The 23,793-nt window shown below is 42.1% G+C and overlaps 1 protein-coding gene across 3 annotated transcripts in view; it reads left to right on the top strand.

Moving 5' to 3' along the window:
• HHAT (hedgehog acyltransferase) overlaps positions 1 to 23,793 on the top strand; it is a 255,303-nt gene that overhangs the window by 79,260 nt on the left and 152,250 nt on the right. For all 3 annotated transcript variants that reach the window (XM_033094166.1, XM_033094165.1, XM_033094167.1), the window contains one exon: positions 13,318 to 13,468. In XM_033094166.1, the coding sequence (XP_032950057.1) occupies positions 13,318 to 13,468 (151 nt within the window). The remainder of the gene's footprint in view (positions 1 to 13,317; positions 13,469 to 23,793) is intronic.

The following is a 23,793-nucleotide window of genomic DNA, read 5'->3' as shown; positions in this document are numbered from 1 at the left end:
TTATAATTGCTACATTTTAAATCATTTTCACATACTTCTAATACTGTCATCATAGCAGAGGGAACATGCTGTATTGATTCTACAAATTAAATAAATACATAGATAAAATCTATAAACATAGCCCAGTTACTTTGATGTTTTTTTTTCCCCCCTGAAATGCTAGCAGGTTTGATAATTACCCGAGGATTTGCCCTTTAAGGGGGCTTTAATAACTGGCAGTGACTTTAGTTTTTTTTCTCTTATACCACCCTACCTATGGAATAAAGTGGTATTAAGTTTTGCTAAGAGTCGTTTGCAGCACGGCTTTTTGTGGAGATACTTATTTTAGCAGAGTCCTTTGCAGGAAACCTTGGGACTTCCTTTCCCTAACGGAGAACATTAGATTGGGCCTGGGAGACTGCCGATCGTCCCGCTCAAGCTAGCAGAGAATTGTTTCTTCACAATTCAGTTGTGGTTGTCAAAATTGTAGCTGTGTTTAGCTAATAAAATTAAAGGTCAATACTGTTTGCACAAGATTTTTAAAAAATTCCCCGTACATTCTCTTTTTGGATAACTCAGTGATGAGTGTCAGAATGAGTTTGGAACATTGCCTTTGAAGTTCTGTCATATAACCAACAGACCGAGCAAGAGAGGTGTTTCTTTTCTATACATGAAAGTCAGAAAATAGGAATGAACAGCAACAGAACGGTAACCTCACTTTCCGCAAGGAAATGGGTATTTACACTTTGCTGTATATTTTTAAACATGGGGAAAGGAAGTAGGATATGGAACTTTTAACTCAGAATTTCTCAGACTTGACTGAACATAACCTCTCTCAAAACTTGTTTTACGTTCAGATTTCAGGACTCTGACCCAAACCTACTACATCTGAATTTGTTAAGGAGAGGTCTGGAAATCTCTGTGATTAAGTACTATCCCAGGTGATTCTTAGGACCAGATAATTTTGAGAAACACTGTTGTAACTGATGAAGATCGTGGGGGGACATCTTCCTACAGGGAAACATACTTCATAGACTTCCAATTCCTAGTGATTCAAGGACTGATGAGCAAGTTCATTATTCTGCCTGCTGGCATTCTCTTCCTTCTTCCACTAATTTGCGTCTCCATCTTACCCTTTCCAGGTTTCCTGTGCTCACGGAGTGAGCAAGGAGGTAGAAATGTGCCGATATAAGTCCATTTTGCTCATTGTCCCCTGCAAATGTATTTGGTTGGTGGCTGAGGAGGAAGTTGAATATTCCTGGCTGAAAATCAGGGTGTATGTGGGGGATCTTAATGCCTACCCTTTTAAAACTTTGTATTTTGGAAAATTAAAAGCACAAATAGACAATTTACCTCCATGTATTCATCATCCAGGGTCAACAGTTATCAACCCGTAACCAATTGTCTTTCATCTGGATTCTCTCCCATATTGTTTTGAAGCAAATCCCAGACATTTTATCATTACCAATAAAGATTGCAGTAGTATCTCAGAAAGTTAATAACTCTCATTTTCTCTTGTTTTGTTTCTTTTAAAAGGCTTTATGTTTTAGGCCAGTTTAAGAGGTCCACAGCAAAAGTGAGAGGAGGTTCAGAGATAACCCATGAACTCCTGCGCCCACATATGCACAGCCTCTCCCACCATCAATATCCCCCATCAGAGAGGGTACATTAGGTGCAGGTGACGAACCAACATTGGCACATCATGGTCGCCAAGTCAGTAGTTGGCATTAATGTTCACTCTTGGTGTTATGCATTCTGTGGGTTTAGACAAATGTAGGATAACATGTATCCACTCATTTTCTTTTTTTCTCTTTCTTTCTTTCTTTTTTTTTTTTTTTTAAGATTTTATTGGGGAAGGGAAATAGGACTTTATCGGAGAACAGTGTGTACTTCCAGGACTTTTTATTTTCCCCCCAAGTCAAGTTGTCCTTTCAATCTTATTTGTGGAGGGTGCCATTCAGCTTCAAATTGTTGACCTTTCAGTCTTAGTTGTGGAGGGTGCAGCTCAGCTCCAGGTCCAGTTGCCGTTGCTAGTTGCAGGGGGCACAGCCCACCATCTCTTGCGGGAGTCGAACTGGCAACCTTGTGATTGAGAGGACGCGCTCCAACCAACTGAGCCATCGGGGAGCTCAGCGGCAGCTCAGCTCAAGGTACCATGTTCAATCTTAGTTGCAGGGGGCGCTGCCCACCATCCCTTGAGGGACTCAAGGAATTGAACTGGCAACCTTGTGGTTGAGAACCTGCACTCCAACCAACTGAGCCATCCGGGAGGCAGCTCAGCTCAAGGTGCTGTGTTCAATCTTAGTTGCAGGAGGCGGAGCCCACCTTCCTTTGCGAGACTCGAGGAGTTGAACTGGCAACCTTGTGGTTGAAAGCCCACTGGCCTATGTGGGAATCAGCCTTTGAAGTTAGGAGCATGGAGCTCCAATCGCCTGAGTCATCAGGCTGGCCCCACTCATTTTCTTTTGAACTTCAGAATCTTATAAGAAGACAAAATGTGGCTTGACTGTAACTATATCCTGACATGACAGAGCCTAGGATTAAGGTGGTAATTTTTTGTTTTTCTTTGAAAGAGCTCAACAAGATTGCATTTCTTGAGTTCGTTATTCAATGGTGTGTCACCATGGTAAATCCATGGTAAATCCAGGTATATGAGATTATGGGTATAAAAGAGTGCTTTGACAAGGGATTTGAGAGAGTGAAGAGGTGGGGAGGTGAAAATGGTTTAAAGTAGTTAGTTCTTACATGGTAAAGATATAATAAAGCTTTGTGGATGTATATTAGAGATCTTTTTGAAAATCTTAACTTATAGGTGTTGGCGTGCATGTAGTCAGAGGATTTTTTAGCTCAGTGTTTAAGCACTAGCTTTTGTTGAAATAATGTCTGTGTACCTATCTAAATGGTAATGAAATACTCACAAAGTCAACCATTTGCATTTTCTCATTCTACAACATCACGATGAAGGGAGAGGGATAAGACATTTGACATCTGATGTTTATTTTGAAACTGGATATATGTATACATATGTCAGACAGCATAAGAGTCTCTTTTCACTCTTTGGAGGCATTAAACATTCTAATGTTTGTTAAGATAGAGTAGAAAAAAATTAATTTTTATAAATTCTCTCTTTGGATTTGAGTCCCAAGGTTATTTAAAATTAATGCAATGTGAACCTGAAGCTACTCTGGAATTTACTACTGTGAACTTGACTATTCAATTACTGATACTCCCTGTGGTGTGAGGATAATTTTCATGGTGCGTGCTTGCAGAATGGAAGAGATGCCTGCTTGACAATGTGACATTGTCAAGGGTAGCAAGTTGCACAAGTTATTTGAAACACCAACTATTCCCCTCAATATCCCTTAGAATACTACGGTCTTTGTTGATCCTCATCTAACCCATATTGCGCCCAGGTAACTTAGTGTACAGGTAACTTCTTAGATAACATAAGATAGATGTGTCTTTTCTTTTTTTAAGCAAAGTTGACATATGGAACTCTGAATTTGTTGGATACTTTAGGGAGGCATTTATTTTTTTTCTAAAGGGATTCTTTGTTTCCTTGAAGGATTTGCAATAGAATAATTAGTAGTTAATTTCCACTTCATTTTGTACATAGATTTTACAGAACACTTCTAACTGGGCAAAGTGAATCACATTGAAGCATCAAACTTCAAACACTGTTCTATACCCGAACTCTACCTGAAAATTGCTTTTCAGAATTTTCAAGTCATTTGGTCCTGTGTAAATCTCCCTCCTTTCTTTACATTACTTCATTAAGTCTTATGTATGTGTATGTATACTATTACTGTGTATGTATAGTATTACTTCACTTCTACTGTATGAGATCTTCATAGTTTTTGGATGGGGAACAGCCTTTGTTGATGTAAATAAACTTTTTTTATTTTTTATTTTTTTTTTATTTCTAGCAAAGCCTCCAGACTCTTTTTTTTCCTTTTATTAGTTTCAGGTGTACAAAGCAACATAACAGTTAGACATTTAAACCCCTCATAAAGTGATAATCCCCTGCCCCCCACCAGCTACTGCCGCTCTGACATCTTACATAGCTGTTACAGTATCGACTATATACCTTATGTTGTACTCCACATCCCGTGACTATATGTACCTATGTATTTAGTTATAGTTGACACTCAACATTATTCTACTGTAGCTTCAGGTGTATAGCGCATTGGACACAGTCTATGACGTGATCCCCCTGATCCCCATCTGGCACCTTACATGATCTTCACAACATTGTTGATTATATTCCCCTTACTGTATTAACTATCAATTTATATTTCTTAATGCCTTCACCTTTTTCACCCTGCTCCCAAACCCATTCCCATGTAACACCCTGATAGATCTAGTAACTACCTGGCACCACACCTAGTTGTTACCATATTATTGATTATGTTCCTTATGCTATACCCTACATCCCCAGGACTACTGTATGACAACCAATTTGGACTCCTTAATCCCTTCCCCTTTCACACATCCTTAACCCCCCTCCCATCCTAAGAAGTTCCTCTAAGATTGCTAGTAATACTGGTTTGGTGGTGATGAACTCCTTCAGCTTTTTCTTGTCTGAGAAACTCCTTATCTGTCCTTCAATTCTAAATGAGATCCTTGCTGGATAGAGCAATCTTGGTTGTATGTCATTGCTTTTCATCACTTGGAATATTTTCTGCTATTCCCTTCTTGCCTGCAAAGTTTCTATTGAAAAGCTGCCAGTCTTATGGGGGCTCCCTTGTAGGTAACTAACTGCTTTTCTCTTGCTGCTTTTAAGATTCTCTCTTTGTCTTTAACCTTTGGCATTTTAATTATGATGTGTCTTGGTGTGAGCCTCTTTGGGTTCATCTTATTTGGGACTCTATGTGCTTCCTGGGCTTATACGTCTATTTTCTTCACCAGGTTCAGGAAGTTTTCTGTCATTAGTTCTTCAAATAGGTTTTCAATTCCTTGCTGTCTCTCTTCTCCTTCTGGTACCCCTATAATGCAAATGTTGTTATGCTTAATATTGTTCTGGAGGCCCCTTAATTTTTGGATCTCCTCAATTTTTTAGATTCTTTTTTCTTTTTGCTGTTCTGGTGTTTTCTACTACCGTATTTTTTACGTAGCTGGGTGGATCCTCTGCTTCATCTAATCTACTGTTGATTCCCTGTAATATATTCTTCATTTCCATTATTGTATTCTTTATTTCTGACTGGTTCTTTTTCATGGTTTCCATCTCCATTTTTATGCTTCCTATCTTTCTGTTGAAGTTCTCCCTGAGATCACTGAGCATTCTTGTAATCAGTGTTTGGAACTCTGCATCTGACAGATTGCTTATCTCCATTTCTCTTAGTTCTTTTTCTAGAGCTTTGTTTTGTTCTTTTATTTGGGACATGTTTCTTTGTCTCCTCATTTTGGTTGCCTCCCTGTGTTTGTTTCTATGTATTAGGTAGGGCTGCTATGTCTTCCAGTCTTAGTAGAGTGGCCTTATGTACTAGGTGTGCTGTGGGCTTCAGTGGCACGGTCTTTCTGGTCACCTGAGCCACACACTCCAGGTGTGTCCCTTGTGTGGGTTGTGTGTGCCCTTCTCTTGTAGTTGAGCCTTGGTTGATAATTGCACATCAGTGTGAGAGCCTGACCCTTGGGCTCACTGGTTGTGAGGACTGGTCTTGACTACAGTGGAAGAGTTGTTGTGCAGGGGCTGATCCTACAGAGCAGGTTCTGCCTCCGCAGGACTCTGGTGCCTGCCCAATCCGTCCCCTTGGGTGTGTCGTATTTGGAGGTGGCTGGGTAATGCTCCAGCTCGTTTTGAAGCTGGCCACTGGGGGCACCAGCCCCAGGACCACCTTGATGGGCATCCACTGCAGGTCAAGTTCACCCACAGCCATTGCCCAACCCGGGGCCACCCAGCAGGAGGCACAAAGAAACCTGCAGATGTCTGCCACCCGTACTGTGCTTGGAAGTGCCTTGAGAGGCCAAGCCACAAACCAAGGCTGGTTGCCTCTAGTACCAGGATTAGGGCTGCTCAGTTAGAGGTACAGGACATGCTCAAGCTAGATGCTGCTTGTCTGGGTTCTACGAACTTTTGAGAGACCCCAGGAAAGTCTGCAGCTTGAGCCAAGGCAGGTGGTCTGCACAAAAAAGCCACTGGAAGTGGCTTGGGTGTGCCTGAAAGTTGGACAGGGTCAAGTGAATTGCCAGGGTGTGGTGAACAAATGGAGACTCATATATGGTGGCCGCCTGTGTCCGCACGCTGGGAAGGGGGACAGCTCAACAAAGAAAAAATGGCCTCCACCAGCTCCCCCATCCAGGAGAAAGCTGCCTCTCCAGCACCACATCCCAAGCCAGACCACTCAATTCTCCACAGCCACCTTTTCAGCTGTTGCCACAGTGCTGGAGCTCAGAGTGAGTGATTCTGTTGGACGGTAAGTTCACACGCAGTCCTTTTAAGAGGAGCACTTGTGAGTGCAGCTGCACTCAGTCACACTCAGTCACAATCTCTGCTGGTTTTCACAGCCAGAAATTATGGGACTTCTGTCCCCGGCACTGGAACCTTAACTGAAGTGGGCCTGGGATCTCTTTCCCTTCTAGGGGATGGTGAGGGACCCCCACAGCCAAAATAGCCCTCCCGATCTTTAATGGTCACATGCAGGCGTGGGAACAGCCCGTTCCACATCTTTGCCCCTCCTACCAGTCTGGAGGTGGCTTCTTCTGTGCATCCTTAGTTGAAAGGATGTTCAATTCAGCTTGATTTTAGGCGATTCTCAATAATGGTTGCTTTGTAGATGTAATTTTAATGTGGTTGTGAGAGAAGGTAAGCACAGCATTTACCTACTGCGCCATCTTGGTTGTGTCTTGAAGACTCTTTTCGAGTTCGTTTGACAACATCATTTTAATGGCTACAGAATCAACGTAAAGAAACTCTTAATTCAGCATGTCTATTCTGTTATTCTACTATAGCCATTTTTTTTTAATTAAATTTATGTTGCCATATAAAATGCTTCTGGAACACCTTAATTTTACTTTAAGATATATTTTGTGAAGTAATCAATATTTTTATTGGACAATTATAATTTTGATCTTAAGTTTGATTTATTGTGGCTTATAGTCTTTTCGCCCAAGATGTTAACAATTTATAATTAAAGAGGATGGACAGATAGGATTTAATATTCTATCTAGGTAACTTTCCCCCCCTAACAATATACCCAGTTTCTTTGAAGAGAAGCATTTTGGTGACTTAAACCCTAATAAGAAGAAAGTTTTCAAAGCTGATTTTCCAATAACTAATATGTTCAAAGATTAACCATTTTGAGGGGTAAACTCTTCTTCAGGTGTCTGAGTTAATAACAACTCATTTTGATGCTGAGAGGATCAGGATTCCAATCTGTGACCCGGAGTTGCTCTTGGCAGTGCACCACCATGGTGCATTTGTTTCTTGGACATTTTCACTTACAATGTGTTCCTTGAGGCTGGCTTTCCTGAGGATCCTTCGAGCTCTGTCTCTGCATTTTATTTTCTGCTTGGGTGGCCTCCTTCAGCTCCCTTTAATAGCTCCCTCATCCTGTCATCTGGTCTGCTGCATGTGGATCCTGCGCTAAGGTCTGGTCTCAGAGTTGTATGTGAGTGTAGTAACCATGGTGAATGAGGCAGTCGAGACAGATTCAAGTCCTGACTCTGCTCTGTGTCAGTGTGTGATCTTAGGTAAGTTTCATAACCGTTCTGTACTCAGCTTTCTAGCTGCAAAGTATGGGTAGTAACAATACCCACAGAGAAGTATGTTATGGGAATTAAATGTGATGTTGCATAGTACTTGGCGTATGGAGACAGTAAGTGCCTGATAATCAGTAAGTGTTACTATTGTGCCATAAGGCACTCTCAGAAACTAGTTCATTGGTGAATTTGCTCTCTGGAAGTCGAGACTATATATTTTACACAGACACACACACACACACACACACACACACAAAGTACACAATGAATAGTTGTTAAATGTTCTAAGAGTTGTGTCTAAACCACTGTGTTCAGTTTGTTGTCTGTCCTAGAGGTGTGGGTTTTAATCTCACCTCTGATTTACATTCTTCTCTGTCTCTTTTAACAGACTATAGACTCTATAACAGCAGGGATCATGCCTCTTTTCTTTTTTTTTCCTGTTCACCACTGTCTTGTTCAGTGTCTGGCATGCAGTTGGTGCTCAATAACTACACGTATATATTAAATGAATGCAAAAATGAATTCTAAATTCTGCTTGGTGCATAGAGGAGTTACATGGAAGAGACTGTATTTGAACTGGGATTTGAAGGATAAATAGGATTTTTCCAAGAGAAAAAGGAGCAATAGGGCATAAAGGCAGAAGGAGATACCCAGTGCCAAAAGGGAAGGATAAGTGGGACTGTAATGCAACTCACCTGTGAGCCCCTGAAGGCTGAGTCCCCACCTGACTTGATCTCTCTTTCTCATAGCATGTAACTAGTGATTCAGTAATCAGGCACTCAGTACATGCTCGTTGAACAAAGGAATGGAATCTATTACTTTTTTGGGAGGGAGGGGTAAGATTAGTAAAATCCATCATAATTCTTGATAACGAGAGAATCTTTTAAATACAAACCCGGCAAACACTTTTTTTTAAGTACTGAAAAATAGCTAAAGTTTGTACTTTTGGATATAATGAAAGGTAATTCAATATATGAGGTCTGACGATTATGTTTGTGAACTTGCCACTGTGCGCTTACATTGGCAGCACTGTATAAATAGCTCGGTAAGGTTTCATAACCTTGGTATATCAGTGTCTCACAGCTGTATTTGTGTTGACGTGTGGCGGTGTCTTGCTGAGTGGCATTCATTATTGTTGTGGCGTGTTTTTGTGTGCCATCGTGAGAATGTCTGAGCTTGAATTAGAGCCATGAACAAACATTGAATTTCTTGTCAAACTTGGCAAGAATGAAAGTGAAATCAGGGACATGTTAGTCCAAGTGTATGGGGATAATGCCATGAAGAAAACGACAGTGTACAAATGGATTAAATCTGAGGGGAGAGAATGCATCACTGATGAAGAGAGGTCAGGGTGGGTTGTAATGAGCAGAAATGATGAAAACATTGCAAAAATTCATCGAATTTTTGGGCCGTGTTATCACTGGGGATGAAACATGGGTGTACCAATACAACCCTGAAACAAAGTGTCCAAGTGCACAATGGAAGTCAGCCAGTTGTCCATGACCAAAAAAGTTCTGTCAGTCCAAATCAAGAGTCAAAACGATGTTGCTAACCATTTTTGATATCAAAGGGATTATTCATTATGAATTTGTACCAACTGCACAAACAGTTCACCAAGTTTACTATTTGGAAGTGCTGAAAAGGCTGCATGAAAAAGTTAGATGACCTGGACTTTTTGCCAACAATTCATGGCTTTTGCATCAGGACAATGCACCAGCTCACACGGCACTGTCTGTGAGGGTGCTAGTAACAAATAAGTGTATTGGAACACCCTCTCTACTCACCAGGTCGGGCCCCCAGTGACTTCTTTCTTTACCTGAAGAAACAGGAAATATTGAAAGGAAGAAATTTTGATGACATTTAGGATGACAACTTTGATGGTCATTCCAGAGAAAGAGTTCCAAAATTTCCTTGAAGGGTGGACTGGTGTCAGTGCATAGCTTCCCAAGGAGAGTACTTCAAAGGTGACCATAGTGATATTCAGCAATGAGGTATGTGGCACTTTTTCTAGGATGAGTTCATGAACTTAATTGTCAAGACCTTGTATATATGTCAAATAACTTTCAATCAGAGTAGAGTCATTTATATTCTTATTTTCCCTTCCAGCATATTGTATGCGTGGTGAGAGACTGCGGCAAAATTCTTAGGGTTTACCCTCAAACCTTAGACCAAATCTTATAAGGGAAAAACTAATCTTTAGGTCAAGGGGAAAGAATAATAAGCCTTGTATTTTTCATAGTGATGATGAGGATGAACAGCAAGATAGCAGGATTATTAAACTTGGGTACATACACAATTTTCCTAAAAGTTAAACAATACAGATATTGTAATTATAATGCTTTAAAAACCTTTATGCACCATTTTTTTCTATAAGCTTGTGAGCCAGTTATTAAAATATCGAGGAAAAAATAAATTTAAACCTTTTGTATCTTAATCCATAAAAAATATTCAATTACAGGTCAATAGAGCACTTGTTGCAAGTTGATAAATGTATGGCTTCTTGTGCTTTCCATCCATATTGGGATAAAAATCCCCAATTACCTTATCTTCAGTTAGATCTAGCCATAGGTATATTAAGTACCTATACAAAACCAACCCTTTCTTTAGCCCAGTTCTACATGAAAGTACTAACAAATGGTCAACATTGTGTGTAAATGGTCACTCATGAAAATGTAGACTCAGCTATTGGTTTTACTTCATAGGCCTCAAATATGACAACTCTACACAAATAGTATCAAAGGCAGTATTTGAGACAGGAAGCAACCTGTTCTCCCTGATCATGCATCCGGTTAAAAGGGAAAGAATTCCCCGATGTTTCATACACCAAGAGCTTCAGAGGCCTTCACCACGCTCAGTCCTCCATAGGCCCTTTTACGCCTTGGGTTCTTCAGGTTGATCAGTTTTAGTTCTGGATGCATTGTGCCCTTTAATTAGTTATCCTTACTTATGTCCTGTCATTTCTAGGTCTGAGATTTTTTTGACCAGAGCCTGATGGTGGTTCATTCTTGAGTATTTTAGAGTGCCCCTCATTGCCATCTCAGCCAGTGGGGCTGACTCTTCTTTATTTAAGGTAGTTTTATGACCCCCAAATGCATTTAAGATGGCATTGCTAGTACATATATCCCACATCTCACTTCTTGATGAATGTGTGTATATGTACACACACATACAGATACATACATATACACGTATATACACACACGTCATCTTGTTTTCTTGACTCTTATCAGACACATCCAAGAATGCTACAATTTTACATCCTGCTTTTCCAGCAGATATGATTGTAGTCTGGTTTCCGAAAGTCTGAAGAACCTGTTTGACACCCTGAATGGGAATGAGTGATTTCCTGGGGTTTTCTCCTTGTAGGACATGGGTTTTCAAATTTGAACCACTGTATGCCATTGCCCAAACTGTATATTCAGAAAATGGATTATGTGTTTTTTCTGGCACAGTTATCATTTATAGCCACACAGTCATATAGTAGTGACATTCTTCCAGAGATCCTTGTGTAACATCAAGAGGGTCAGACAGTAATATTTTCTGTTAGTATTTCTTTCTTTTTTTTTTTTTTTTTAAAGATTTTATTGGGGAAGGGGAACAGGACGAACAGGACTTTATTGGGGAACAGTGTGTACTTCCAGGACTTTTTTCCAAGTCAAGTTGTCCTTTCAGTCTTAGTTGTGGAGGGTGCAACTCAGCTCCAGGTCCAGTTGCCATTGCTAGTTGCAGGGGGCGCAGCCCACCATCCCTTGCAGGAGTCAAACCAGCAACCTTGTGGTTGAGAGGACACGCTTCAACCAACTTACCCATCCGGGAGCTCAGTGGCAGCTCAGCTCAAGGTGCTGTGTTCAGTTTTAGTTGCGGGGGGGCGCTTCCCACCATCCCTTGCGGGACTCGAGGAATTGAACTGGCAACCATGTGGGAATCGAACTGGCAGCGTTCGGAGTTAGGAGCACGGAGTTCTAACCGCCTGAGCCACCGGGCCGGCCCTCTGTTAGTATTTCTTAAAGGCTTAGTTATTTCCTTCTGAGTAACCCTTAGATAACCTGATCAGCTGTAGCAACCTGCCCTGCAGTACTTCCCTGCACACTGCGGAACATGGTCTAGAGGTTGGACAGCATTGGCCACTAGTTATCTTCTCCAGGGCTTCCTCATGCACTTTGCCCTTGGCCTTCTTGTGGGCAGTGCTCTGGCAGATTCGTCTCACCTTCTCACCTGGCTGGTGAGGCCAGTGAGGACAGGGCCAGTAGCTCATCAGGTCTGAGTGTCCCATTGGCCTGGAGTGTGGGGCCCTCACCCTCCTCCCAGGGCAAAGAGGCTAAAGTGACTGGCCATGAGGCCCTAGGAGACGTGGTGGTTGGTAGAGCACACTGAACCTCAGCTGGAGATGTGGGTCGCTCCCAGTGGGGACAGATGGGATCTGTGGGAGCCCTAGTATGCATCTCAGGCCTCACATGTCGTCCAGCACCTGCAGCCTATGTTCTTCTCACCCCAGAAAGGTCCTACTGAGGTCAAGAGGCCACTGGCTGCAGCTTGGGGGCCTGGTGCTTTTTTTTTTTTAAACGGCTTTATTGTGATAAAGTTCACATAGCATATAATTCACCCATTTAAAGTGTAAAATTCAGTGGCTTTTAGTATATTCACAGATATGAGCAACTGTTACCACTGCCAAGTTTAGAACATTTTATCACCTCAAAAAGAATCCCTACCCTATAGCTACCACTCTCCCATAATCCCATCCTCCCCTTGCGCCCTAGGGCTAAGCAACCACTAACCAATTTTCTGTCTCTGTTTTCCTGTTCTGGACTTTCATGTGAATAGAATCATATAATACATGGTCTTTTGTTTCTGGCTTATTTCACTTAGCATGTTGCTTTCAAGATTCATTCATATTTTAGCATGTATCAGGACTTCACTCCTTTTTATGGCAGAATAATATTCCATTGCTCGGATAGACCACATTGTTTTATCCGTTCATCTGTGGGTGGACAGCTGGGTTGTTTCCAGCTTTTGGCCATTATGAATGATGCTGCTATGAACATTCAGGTATAAGTTTCTGTATGGACATTTGTTTATGTATCTCTTGGGTATATACCAAAGAGTAGAATTGCTGGGTCATATGGTAACTCTATGTTTAATCATTTGAAGAACTGCCAAGCAGTTTTCCAAAGTGGCTACACCATTTTATATTCCCACCAACAGTGTATAACGATTCCAGTATTTCCACATCTTTGCCAAGCTTTGTTGATTTGACTTTTTTGATTCTAGCCATCCTAGTGTGTATGAGCTCATGTAAGGTTTTGAAAGGATTTGGGAAGGATTTTCCTTTTCTAATAGTTTTCTAATGCAATATATATATATATATATATTTAAGCGTGCTCTTTCCTAGTATCTGTAAAAGCATGACTACTAAGAGGTCCTATTACCTGTCATAGTAATAAAGGAAATGTCATATTCATTAATCCACAAATTTCATTGATCAAAGCCAATGTGGGAGACTTTGAAAAATATGGGAGTTGAAGGGAAGGAGGGTGGGTGGAGAAGTGGGAGCAGGTGGTGTACCTCCTGGAATGTTGCATCTTTCCCAGGAGATGGCCCCACTTCCTGTCGCTGTGTCTGATGGGTGCCTCTGTCTTTCAGGAGGATTGGCTTTGGCCCAAGTGCTCTTCTTCTACGTGAAGTACTTGGTGCTCTTTGGTGTCCCAGCTCTGCTCATGCGCCTGGATGGACTCACACCGCCACCCCTCCCTCGCTGTGTCAGCACCATGTTCAGTTTCACGGGGATGTGGAGGTCAGTGGCTTGGTTTCTTACAGTCCTGTAGGGGTGTCCAGTGGGAGGAGCCATGGCTTGGTCAGCTTCAAAGGGCTGAGGCCACCGTCCTGTCACTGTCCCTCCTGGAGCCGTGATAGGCCCTTCATTTCCTTCATCTGTCTAACAGGATGATAGTCCATACTTTGTAACCTCTTAAAAATATTGTCAGACTACAAGCGTATGTAAGATAAAACAGTTTGTCACCAAGACTTTGTACAAATGCATAAAAGATTATGTCTAAAGTGCTTTCTTACTAATTTGGGACATGCTACTATATTGATTATTTTATTGCTGTCTTTTTCTTGAAAATGATATCTGTATATGTGGGACTGTCAATTAAGAAAATGGGATGATAGCATAGACCGGTGTTGGCATTTAGTAGCTCTCAGTTCTGGAGCAATTTACTAAATCTCACTGGGTTTCTGTTTTCTTGCCTCTTAAGTGATGATGATGGTGATGACGATGATGATGATAGTTGTTGTGAAGATTAAATAAGCTCATGCATTTAAGGCATCTGGCACACAGTAGATATTAGCCTTTACCCTTATGTTATTTTTATACTTGATATACTTGGGTAGACCGATGCGTATTCTAAATTTTCTTAACTCTCCTTGATTTTGCCCCATACACCTGTGTTGGCCTAGAGTCTTTGTTCCAAAGGATCCCTCAGCCCTCCTGCTGTTTCTAATTGTTTTCCTGGATGTGGGCTTGCTTGCTGCTGCAGTGTTTTCTTGTCCCTCCCAGTATGGAGCAAATGACAGGCTTGCTTGTGCAACTGCAGACCTAATGTAAGAAGCTCCAGGTAGGGGCGTGCACGTCCATGGGAGTCAGCACCGACTTACATTTTGTCCTTTAGGTGCTTCCAGTTGCCTCACCCTAGTCTTGGCCTTGCACTGCCCTTTGGCTCATTCATGTGGCTCATTCCGTCTTCTGTTTCATCTTTGTAGGCAGAAGAGCCAAGACATAGGTAGGGGAAGAGCTCAGTGACTACTACCAAATCTAATGTTGCTATTTAAAAGGGGGTGCATAGCATACAACATCTGTGTTTCCCAGAGTAACTTATTGTAGATGCTGAATTTATCTAAGCCTCTGTAAGCACATTTTACTTTTGGTCCGTTTGCTTTTGGGGATTAGAAATGTCCTCTGGTTATTGCAAGGAATGTCAAGTAATTGCTTTCATTTGTCCTTAATCACTTCATTGAATATCACAGGTTTCCCAGTTCTAATGGCAAGGTTTGCAGAGAGCCCCAGTAGCGCGGGGGCCAGGGAGTGGCTGGAAGTCTCTGTTAACTTTTGACCTACTCATACAGTAATTTACTGAATAAACGGGTCAGAACTCAGCATGATTTGGGGGACATGTCACACGTGCCTGGTGTGCTCCTAACACGGTCCTCTGACTCCTTGGTGTGCATGCTTGCACTAATGCATTTCTCAGGAAGCACACTCTCCTGAAAGGGCTTCTCCAGTGTCAGCTGGCATAATAAAACAACCATGACTTCCGGGCAGGTATGTTGGCTCCAGGCTCCTGGCTCCTTGTCCGTAACCACCAGCCCACTGATTGTCATAGGAGGCAGGTTAGACAGTTGACTGTATTTCACTTTAAGATGGGCTGTCTTCTTGTCCTTTATTATTTTAACCAATTAATTAATTCTTTTTTTTGGTCCCAGACCCTCAGTTGCACACAAACTACAGAGGAAGAGAACATGTCTGCCCTGACCGTTATCATCCGTGATTAGAACTAGACTCAAATAGCGTAGACCCCCAGGTTGTTGAAACACTCTCTCCTCCCTCTCAGTTACCATATGGGCAAGAGAGTAAGAATGAAACATTACTCTGAGGAGGGGGCTCTGGGGTGACCCCTGGAGTGATGTGGTTCTAAAGGGAGCTGCTTACAAGGGCAGGTGATGAAATCACACACATGGCCTTTCCCGGGAGTGACCTAGACTTGTATCCTGGCTTCCCTTAGCAGGCATGGGTGTAGATTTCCCCCTTCACATTTGTTTCAGTTTTTTTTTTTTTTTTTTGGAAAGGTTTCCTGGTTTGCCAATTATACTGAGAAACACCTGGGTCTTCATTTTTTGTACACAGTGACCATTGCACATGAAGTAGTTGGATTTAGCAGGGGATTTTAATTCTGTCTGAGCTGTAGTGCATAATTGAAGGCTCAGGAGAAGTGGTCTTTTATTGATAAAAGGATAAAACTTAACAGTTAATCTTTTGTGCTATTTGCAGATGCTCCTCTGCCCTTAGGAGGAGCTGTACCTCGTTCAGGTTCCGGGTCTGGTCGCACAGCCCGACACTGACTGGCCCTCATCCCCATTCTCTCACTTTTCTCTGTAAGAATGCACGACAAGAGGAAATACAGTTTTGAGTTCATAGTTTCTATTTCCGTTTAACTTTATGCTGATATTTCTGGGGCATTTATTGAGGCCTGCTGCAGACGGAATTGCTCCCTCTTCCTGGATTCAGGCCTGAGAAGAATTGAGTCAGGAGCAGATGCGAAAGTTGGAAATGCAAATCTTGCTGCTGGGCCGTGACACAAAAACGGCAGGGTGGATGGGAAGTGGAGCGAAGAGATTTAAAAACAATCTCTGGAGATTGTTTAATGGTTACCCGAACTTCTAGAAAATCCGCACTGAGTGAGGTTTAGAACTGATGATGAGAGATGAATTTTTAGCCTCCTGTTTTAAAGGAGCTTTACTTCCCTGACCACCGTGTTGACTCTGCAATGTCTTTCAGTCTACGTAGCAGTGAGAGAAGACTTGAGGCTGGCAGCCTACCATATGAGAAGGGATTTTACGTCATAGAACAGATGAAACTGGCCATCAGCACAGAGATAATGTTCCCTGACGTGATAGTTGAAATTGATCACTCAAAATGCCATTCACCCAGGTGGCCCAAACCTGAAAGTTAGGATTTCGGATGGGTTTATTCATTTTTTCCTTCTGGCTCTTCTCTTTCTTGTAATTTATGCTCAAATATTTGCAGGCATAACCAGACCCTGAGGAGTTTGTATATTCCCACTGGCATGATTTTTATGTGGCTGTACGGACCTGAGGTATTGAGAATCTTCTGCTTAATTTTTAGGTTTCATGTTTAATGTCAGTAGGCTGAGATCTGTACTGACCGTCTTTTGCTGGAGTTGTTAAAGATGACATTGCATGTCTAAGGTTTCAAATTAGAAAACTGATCATCTTCCCCTGGATCTGATTTCAAGCTATGGAAGCAAAATGTGCAAAGTGATAGAATTTCCCTTGGCAGCTGGTGAGTTATGGGTCAATTTCAGTTATCTCAGGTATCTCACAAACTTGCCTTCTGCATTTCTTGAATTATGATGCTCTGGGATCTTCATAGGTAAACTCATGCATCACTGCTTATCCCAGAGGGATCTGGGCATTGTTGGTGGCTGCTAGACCTTAGTATACGGGGCATGTTTGAGCCGGGGACAGAGGTACCTGAGCCCCTTTTTTTTTTCAGCAGGGAGTCCACTGCATGAGCTTTTAAGCCAACAGAAGAATTTAGGTACCTAGGTGGAGAATTGGTCCAGGCCTGTGGTCAGTGAAGAAAACCAGCTACTCAAACTGCTGGCTTTGCCTGAGTCTTACCTTTGAATCATGTTTAACTTCAAGTTGCAGGGTAGGATGGCAAGCATGGAGTTGGTGAAACATATGCCCCCATCTACCAGGATTGCTGGGTGAAAAGCAGGGGCAGCGTGAACTTAAAGGAGAAAAGATGGAATAGGTGCTGTTCCTAAGAGTTTGCTTTTCTTGGGGGCAGCCTAGTAACTAAGAGCTTACTACGTACTAGCTGTGTGACTTGGGCAAATAATTAACATTCTCTGGGCCAATCTTTTCATCTGTAAAATGGAGCTAATAATAATAATTGCCTCATAGGGGTAATGTGAGTGTTGATTGAGCCTCGCGTATAGGAAGTGATAGCTTCTTAGTTTTTTTTGCACTTAAAAAATCTAACAAAGCCAGAGATGACTGCGAAACCAGCCTGAGGATGGTCCAAGTTGGGGAAGCAGTAAGTAGTGATGGGACTGGCTGAGTAAAGACTCTAGTCCAGTTCTGTGCCTGAGATGTGACAATTCAGAGATAGAGACTATGGTGGAAAAGTCGTGGGCTCTGCCCTCCGAGAAGGGAGCTTGATCAAATTACTTTTGCCTCAGTTTTCTTATCTGTTGAATAAAAGACAGACTTTGTCATGAGATGATGTCTGTGTTCCCTTCCAGTTCTAGCATCGTATGAGGCCCGGCCACGCTGGATGGGGATGACCCCCAAGGTCCTGGTGTGAAAGTGCTTCCATACCCCACTGCTCATGTAATTGGGTAATTTATTTCACCTCCTTCAGCCTCAGGTTTCTGAGGTATTAAAATAGGGCTAATCATAGGACTTGCGTCACGGAGTTATTGTGAGGGTTAAGTGAGGTCATCTAAAGCAGTGAGCATAGAGCAGGCACACGGTAGACACCAAAATGGTAGCTAAAAATCATAAGTACAGATATGAAAGTAAACGTTACACTGTTTGTGTGTTTTTTTAATTTCCCGAATAGAAAGTCCTGATAGGATGGATGTTTAAGGAGGTGGAAAGGGATAGGGGTGGTGGTCATACGTGGAAGGCATGGATTTCAAAGTGGAAGCATGGGGGGGGGGTGTCCCCGTAAGCTGTACCACTGTGACCTCCTCCTCACCCCTACGGAGTTCTTTTTGCAAACAGTCTGTAGCTCCAGGACATTTTTGGGTACCTCTCTTAGTCAATCCTTCTCTCTTATGATCCAATCTCAGTGGACTCAGAAAACATATTTTTCTTCTTCTAACATTCACATTTCAAAATCCCCTTACCTTTTCCTCCAAACACAGACTTGCATAAATCAAAGTGAACAAGGAATAGCAAGTTGAGGCATATTTTATAAACCATCATTATGTTCTGCTTCCTGGATTTATTTTTACTTCAAAGACAGTTACTCTGCCCTCTTTTCCATTTCTCCCTGCGTGGAAGATGTTTTCAGTTCACATGTCACTGAGCGAACTCTCAGGCTGAAAGCTTTTGGGTGAGCAGCACTCTGATGCAAGAAGCAGTCGGGCAGCTTCAGATACAGGGCTTTCGTGTTGGTCGCCAGTCACCAGAGCCCAGACCCGGGGCCCGACTGCCTGGGTTTGAATCCTGGCTCCAAAGCTTATTATCCAGTCAACTCTCTGTGTCTTAGTTTTCTTCTCTGGAAAATGGCGATGCTGTAATATCCACCTCTTAGAACAAACACCCTGTACTTTTTTCATGGCAGCAGTCACTCTCCCTGTAATCCTTTCTTTCCGTGCTCACACCCCACCAGGCCATACATTTTTTCTGAGGGCAGTGATCAGATCTTCTTCTTACTTAACACTGTCCCCAGCACCCTTCTCGATGCCGAGCATTTCGTGGGCACTCAGGAAATCTATGCTGAATGAACGAATGGTCACTCTCCTCTGAGATTTTGAGCACCAGGTCTTAAGAGCAAAATGTTCAGATATTTTGAGCCGGCAGCTAGGTGGTCTCTCTCTGTAGCATGCACTGACACATTGTTGCTGGCGGGATGCCAGGCACAGGTGTGACCACTGTCGATAATCTTTCTCTCTCTCGTTTTCTCATTAAGTGTTATTACATGGTGTGCCAAAATGTTGTGTCTGCTAGGATTTTCTTGGGAATGAATCTGCCTTAGAAGGAATGAGGAGTGTACGCCTTTCTTAATTACTATCATTATTTTATCAGACACTGCGCTACTTCTTTGATGTCAGATGAAGGAGAAAGTTGCAGACTTAAAAGAAGAAAAGAGATTCAATTCATATGTTGATATGAAAGAGGAGTTTGACAGCTGTTTGTCTTCAGGAATGGGATTTTTCTGAGGAAGGTGCTGAAAGAAGAGCCTAATAGCTTACACTGGAAGATGAGGAACCTAGGTACAGACTGGGAGTGAAGCCCTTCTATTAGTACTCTTACTATTATTATTGTGAAGATATGTCCTCACAACAATAATGGTAAGAGTATTAATAGAAATAATAATAACAGCAGCTCTGGCAGTTGCAGCAGCAAACACGTAGTGCTTACATTGTGTCAGGTACTTTTCTAAGTGCTTTTACGTATTTCATTTATTAAATCCTCGCAACAGTCCTATGATGTAAGTACTGTGATCCCCACTTTACAGATGATGAAACTGAGGCATAGCGAAGTGGAGTAACTCTCCTCAAATCACACAGCTGGTAAATGGGGGGGGGGCTGGGATTTGAACGCAGGCATGTGGTTCTAGAGTCTGTGCTCATAATCACTACTTTTTCCTGTTTGTCTCGTGAAGTGGAACTGAAGCGAGCTCCTCCTCCGGGGTCTGGAGTGTGAAGCTTGTGTGACAGGATCTGGAACCTCCGGGTACCTGAGAATGATGATGGAGTTCGACTCTCTAGAAGGGGAGATGGTGCAGGGAGTGGTGGGGAAGGGGTGCAGTTGGGCAGTGGGGGGCTTCTGTGTCCCAAAGGATGAGGAGAAAGGGAGTTGCCACTTGACATTGAGTAACAGAGTGGGAGGTGTGAGGTCAATGGAGCTTCTGTTCTTATGTTACCTTCCTTACGTTGCAAATTGCAATCCAGAAACAGCTGCCCCTCTGGAGGTGGGAAGCGGGGCTTCACCTGGTGTCCACATAGAAACTTGACTTTGTTTCTCCTGCCATTGTCTCTTCTTGTGTCCCTTTGCTCATGGCCACTTTGATGGCTGTCCTCCCCCACCTACTGTGTCCTTGATCTCACTTCAGGCTGGGTTCAGATCGTCTTTGCCAACGAGGATGGCAGATTGCCACACGCCTGCCACTCTTTCAACTTCCGGGCCCCCAGCGCTCTCCTGTTCTGATTCACACCCTCTCCTCAGCAGACTAGTGTGCCTTTGGCCCCACCTCAGTTCTGAGGATTAAATACAACGTGCACCTGCTATTTCTTTCTCTTCAATGATTAGAGAGGTGTTGATGCATCAGTCTCACAATTGTATGCAGTTAGGTCTCTTATTCCTTCTCTGTGTAGTTTCCGCCTTGGTGATAAGCTGAGGAAGTCCTTCACTCCATCTGCCATTTCTTTATTTTCGTATAGAACAGGAATTCCTAGTTTGGGGACACACGCCACTGAAACAGTGTTACTTGGCTTCTCAAAAGACTTCTCGCCATAGCGTCCCCATCATCGGGCATGGTGCCTGGCACATAGTAGGTGCTCAACAAACAGATGTTTCCTGAGTGAAAGATAAATGATCCCCCTCACCCCCCCATTCTTGAAGAGATAAAAGAAAAATTGGGTCACATGTGAAGTTTGGGTCTAACTTAACTTGTTTCCAGTGGTTGGTTGCTCTGCCATCCTAACTGCATTCATGGTGCTATAAAATGCCATCTTTTGCCATATTATGAATTTCCTAAGTTGTATGTTGAGCATCATTGTAAAATGATAAAGTGGTTACTTCATCCAGAAGATATAACACTCCTAAATGAGTTGTGCACCCAGTAGCAGAGCTTGAATTGCCTAAAGCAGAAATAAAAAAGCCAAATGCCTTAAAATGGTCCCCTGTTCTCTTGGACACTTACTCTTGTTCATTCTTCCCCACCACACTGGCAGCCTTGCTGTTGCTGAAACATCCCACATTCACTGTCCTGCTCAGCCCCTTTGCACTCAGTGTACTCATTAAAGAGTAACTCCCCATCGCCCCTACCCTCTCCAGCCAATTTCTGGTACCATTAATTTCTTCGTGTAGATCCAAATATTCCATTTGGTATTATGCTCACTTCTGCCTGAAGAACTTCCTTAGCCTTCTGGTCTTCTGGCAATGAATTATCTAAACTTTTATTATTGTTTTTTTTCTGAAGATGTCTTTATTTTGCCTTCAATTTTGAAAGCTGCTTTTAATGGATATAAAATTCTATGTTGACATTTTTTTTTTTTTTTTTTTTTTTTTTTTAGTATCTTAAAGATGTCTCTCCATTTTCTTCTGGCTTGCATAGTTTCTGACTAGAAGCCTGATAAAATTTCTCTGTATGTTATGTTTCTTTTTTATTCTCTAGCTACTTTCAAGATTTTCTCTTTAATTTTTGATTTCAGCAGTTAGACTGTGATGTGCCTACGTGTGTTTTTCTTTGTGTTTGTTCTGCTTGGAGTTTTTTGAGCTTCTTGGATTTGTGGTTTATTGTCTTTCATTAATTTTGGGAAAATTGTGGACATTCTCTCTTCAAATATTTCTTCCTTCTCGTCTCTCTTTTTCTTCAGGGATTCCAATTACACATATGTTAGACTGTCTGATATTATCCCACAGATCTTTGATACTTGGTTCTATTCCCTCTTAACTCTTTTATTTTTTAAATTTGTTTGTGTTTCAATTGAATACTGTATATTGGCTTAAGTTCATTGCTCCTTCCTCCTTTCTTCTGTTGTATCCAGTTTTCTTCTTTAGACCCTAACCTAAAGTAGTAAAGGAAGATGAGGATTGACATTGGAGTTGGCCCCCATGGAGGTAATTGGTGACCTTGACAACAGCAGTCTTAGTGAAGTGGTGGGGGCAAAAGCCCCATTAAAGTATGCTCAATGGAGAATATGGGTCTGATCTCATCCCAGGAACCTTATTGGGGTTTAATGAGGGTAAAGTGGTGAACATGGCTTGGTAAAGCCCAGACTTCCTCTTTTCCTGACTTGGCATCACCCCAGTTCTTATTGACTAGGCAGACCCCTTGAGTCTCAACCAGTCTCTTGCAAGGCTGTGTACTACACTTGGCAGTAGGATCACTTTACCATTCATCACAGGTGTCTCTAAACCAGGCTTATTGGTCCTCATCCTACTGCCTTTCATGTGGGAACTTCTGGATCTCTTCTTGCCATATGGTTGCTGAAGGAGGCTCAGCAGTGCCAACTAGGCTCTCTCCTTCACTGCCTAACTATGTTTATATTAATATGGCCACTCTTTGTAAAGAGCAGTCCTGCAAGGTCGTCTATCAGCGTTCCAACCAGAAAGTAAAGCCAGAACTTCTCTGCTTGGGTTTACCTTCACTTACATAATAGCCTTCCCTTTTAGCATGTTCTAGGTGGGATTGTGGAAAGGGGAGCCCGGACATGTTTCTGAATTCTTTCTTTTAGCTCTTTTTTCGCACAGTTCACTGAGTCACAGGGACAGGTTTTCTACTTTCTCTTCCTGTCTTCTCTTTTGACATATTCTTCTTCTCTAGGTCAGGAACCCTTGTGGTCCAGCTCTGTAAGTAGGAGGGGGTGTTCTTTCTGTAATATAGACAAAAGTAGCCTAAGATCTGATTTTGTTAGACTTGCTTCTGAATTTGTGGACAGTCTGACAGTGAGGAGCTAGGGATTGCTGAGAACAAAATTCATTAGTTTAAAAAAATTACCTGTTAATCCTACTGAATGGGAAAAGATATTTGCCAATGACATATCCGATAAGGGGTTAATATCACAAATTTATGAAAAGCTCACTCAACTCAACTCCAAAAAAACAAACAACCCAATTGAAAAATGGACAGAGGACACGAAGAGATATTTTTCTAAAAAGGACATACAGATGGCAAACAGACATATGAAAAAATGCTCAACCTCACGAACCATCAGAGAAATGCAAATAAAAACCACAATGAGATACCACCTCACTCCAGTCAAAATGGCTATCCTCAGTAAATCAATAAACAACAAGTGCTGGCGAGGATGTGAAGAAGAGGGATCCCTCGTGCACTGCTGGTGGGATTGCAGATTGGTGCAGCCACTATGGAAAACAGTATGGAGGTATCTCAAAACTCTGAAAATGGAACTACTTTATGATCCAGCAATTCCACTCCTAGGTATCTATCCGGAGAAATCCAAAACTCTAATTAAAAAAAATTTATGCACTCCCATGTTTATTGCAGCACTATACACAATAGCCAAGACATGGAAACAACCAAAATGCCCATTGGTAGACGACTGGATTAAGAAACTGTGGTACATTTATACAATGGAGTCTTATGCAGCCATAAAGAAGAAGGAAATCTTACCATTTGCAAAAACATGGGTGGACCTAAAAAACATTATGTTAAGTGAAATAATTCAGACAGAGAAAGACAAATACCATATGATCTCACTTATATGTGGAATCTAAAGAAGAGAATAAGTGAATGAACTAATCAGAAACAGTTTCGGAGACAGAGGAAAAACTGAGGGTTGCTAGATGGGTGGGGGGGGTGGGGATAGGGGAGAAGGTGAAGGGATTAGAAAACAGTCAGTAACCACAAGATGGCCACGGGGTTATGAAAGTTAATTTGGGGAATGGAATCAA

The sequence above is a fragment of the Rhinolophus ferrumequinum genome, chromosome 22, assembly GCF_004115265.2.
Source record: "Rhinolophus ferrumequinum isolate MPI-CBG mRhiFer1 chromosome 22, mRhiFer1_v1.p, whole genome shotgun sequence".
Classification (NCBI taxonomy): domain Eukaryota; kingdom Metazoa; phylum Chordata; class Mammalia; order Chiroptera; family Rhinolophidae; genus Rhinolophus; species Rhinolophus ferrumequinum.
Note: the sequence above shows the minus strand (reverse complement) of the source record. Positions and strands in the feature narration are given on the sequence as shown.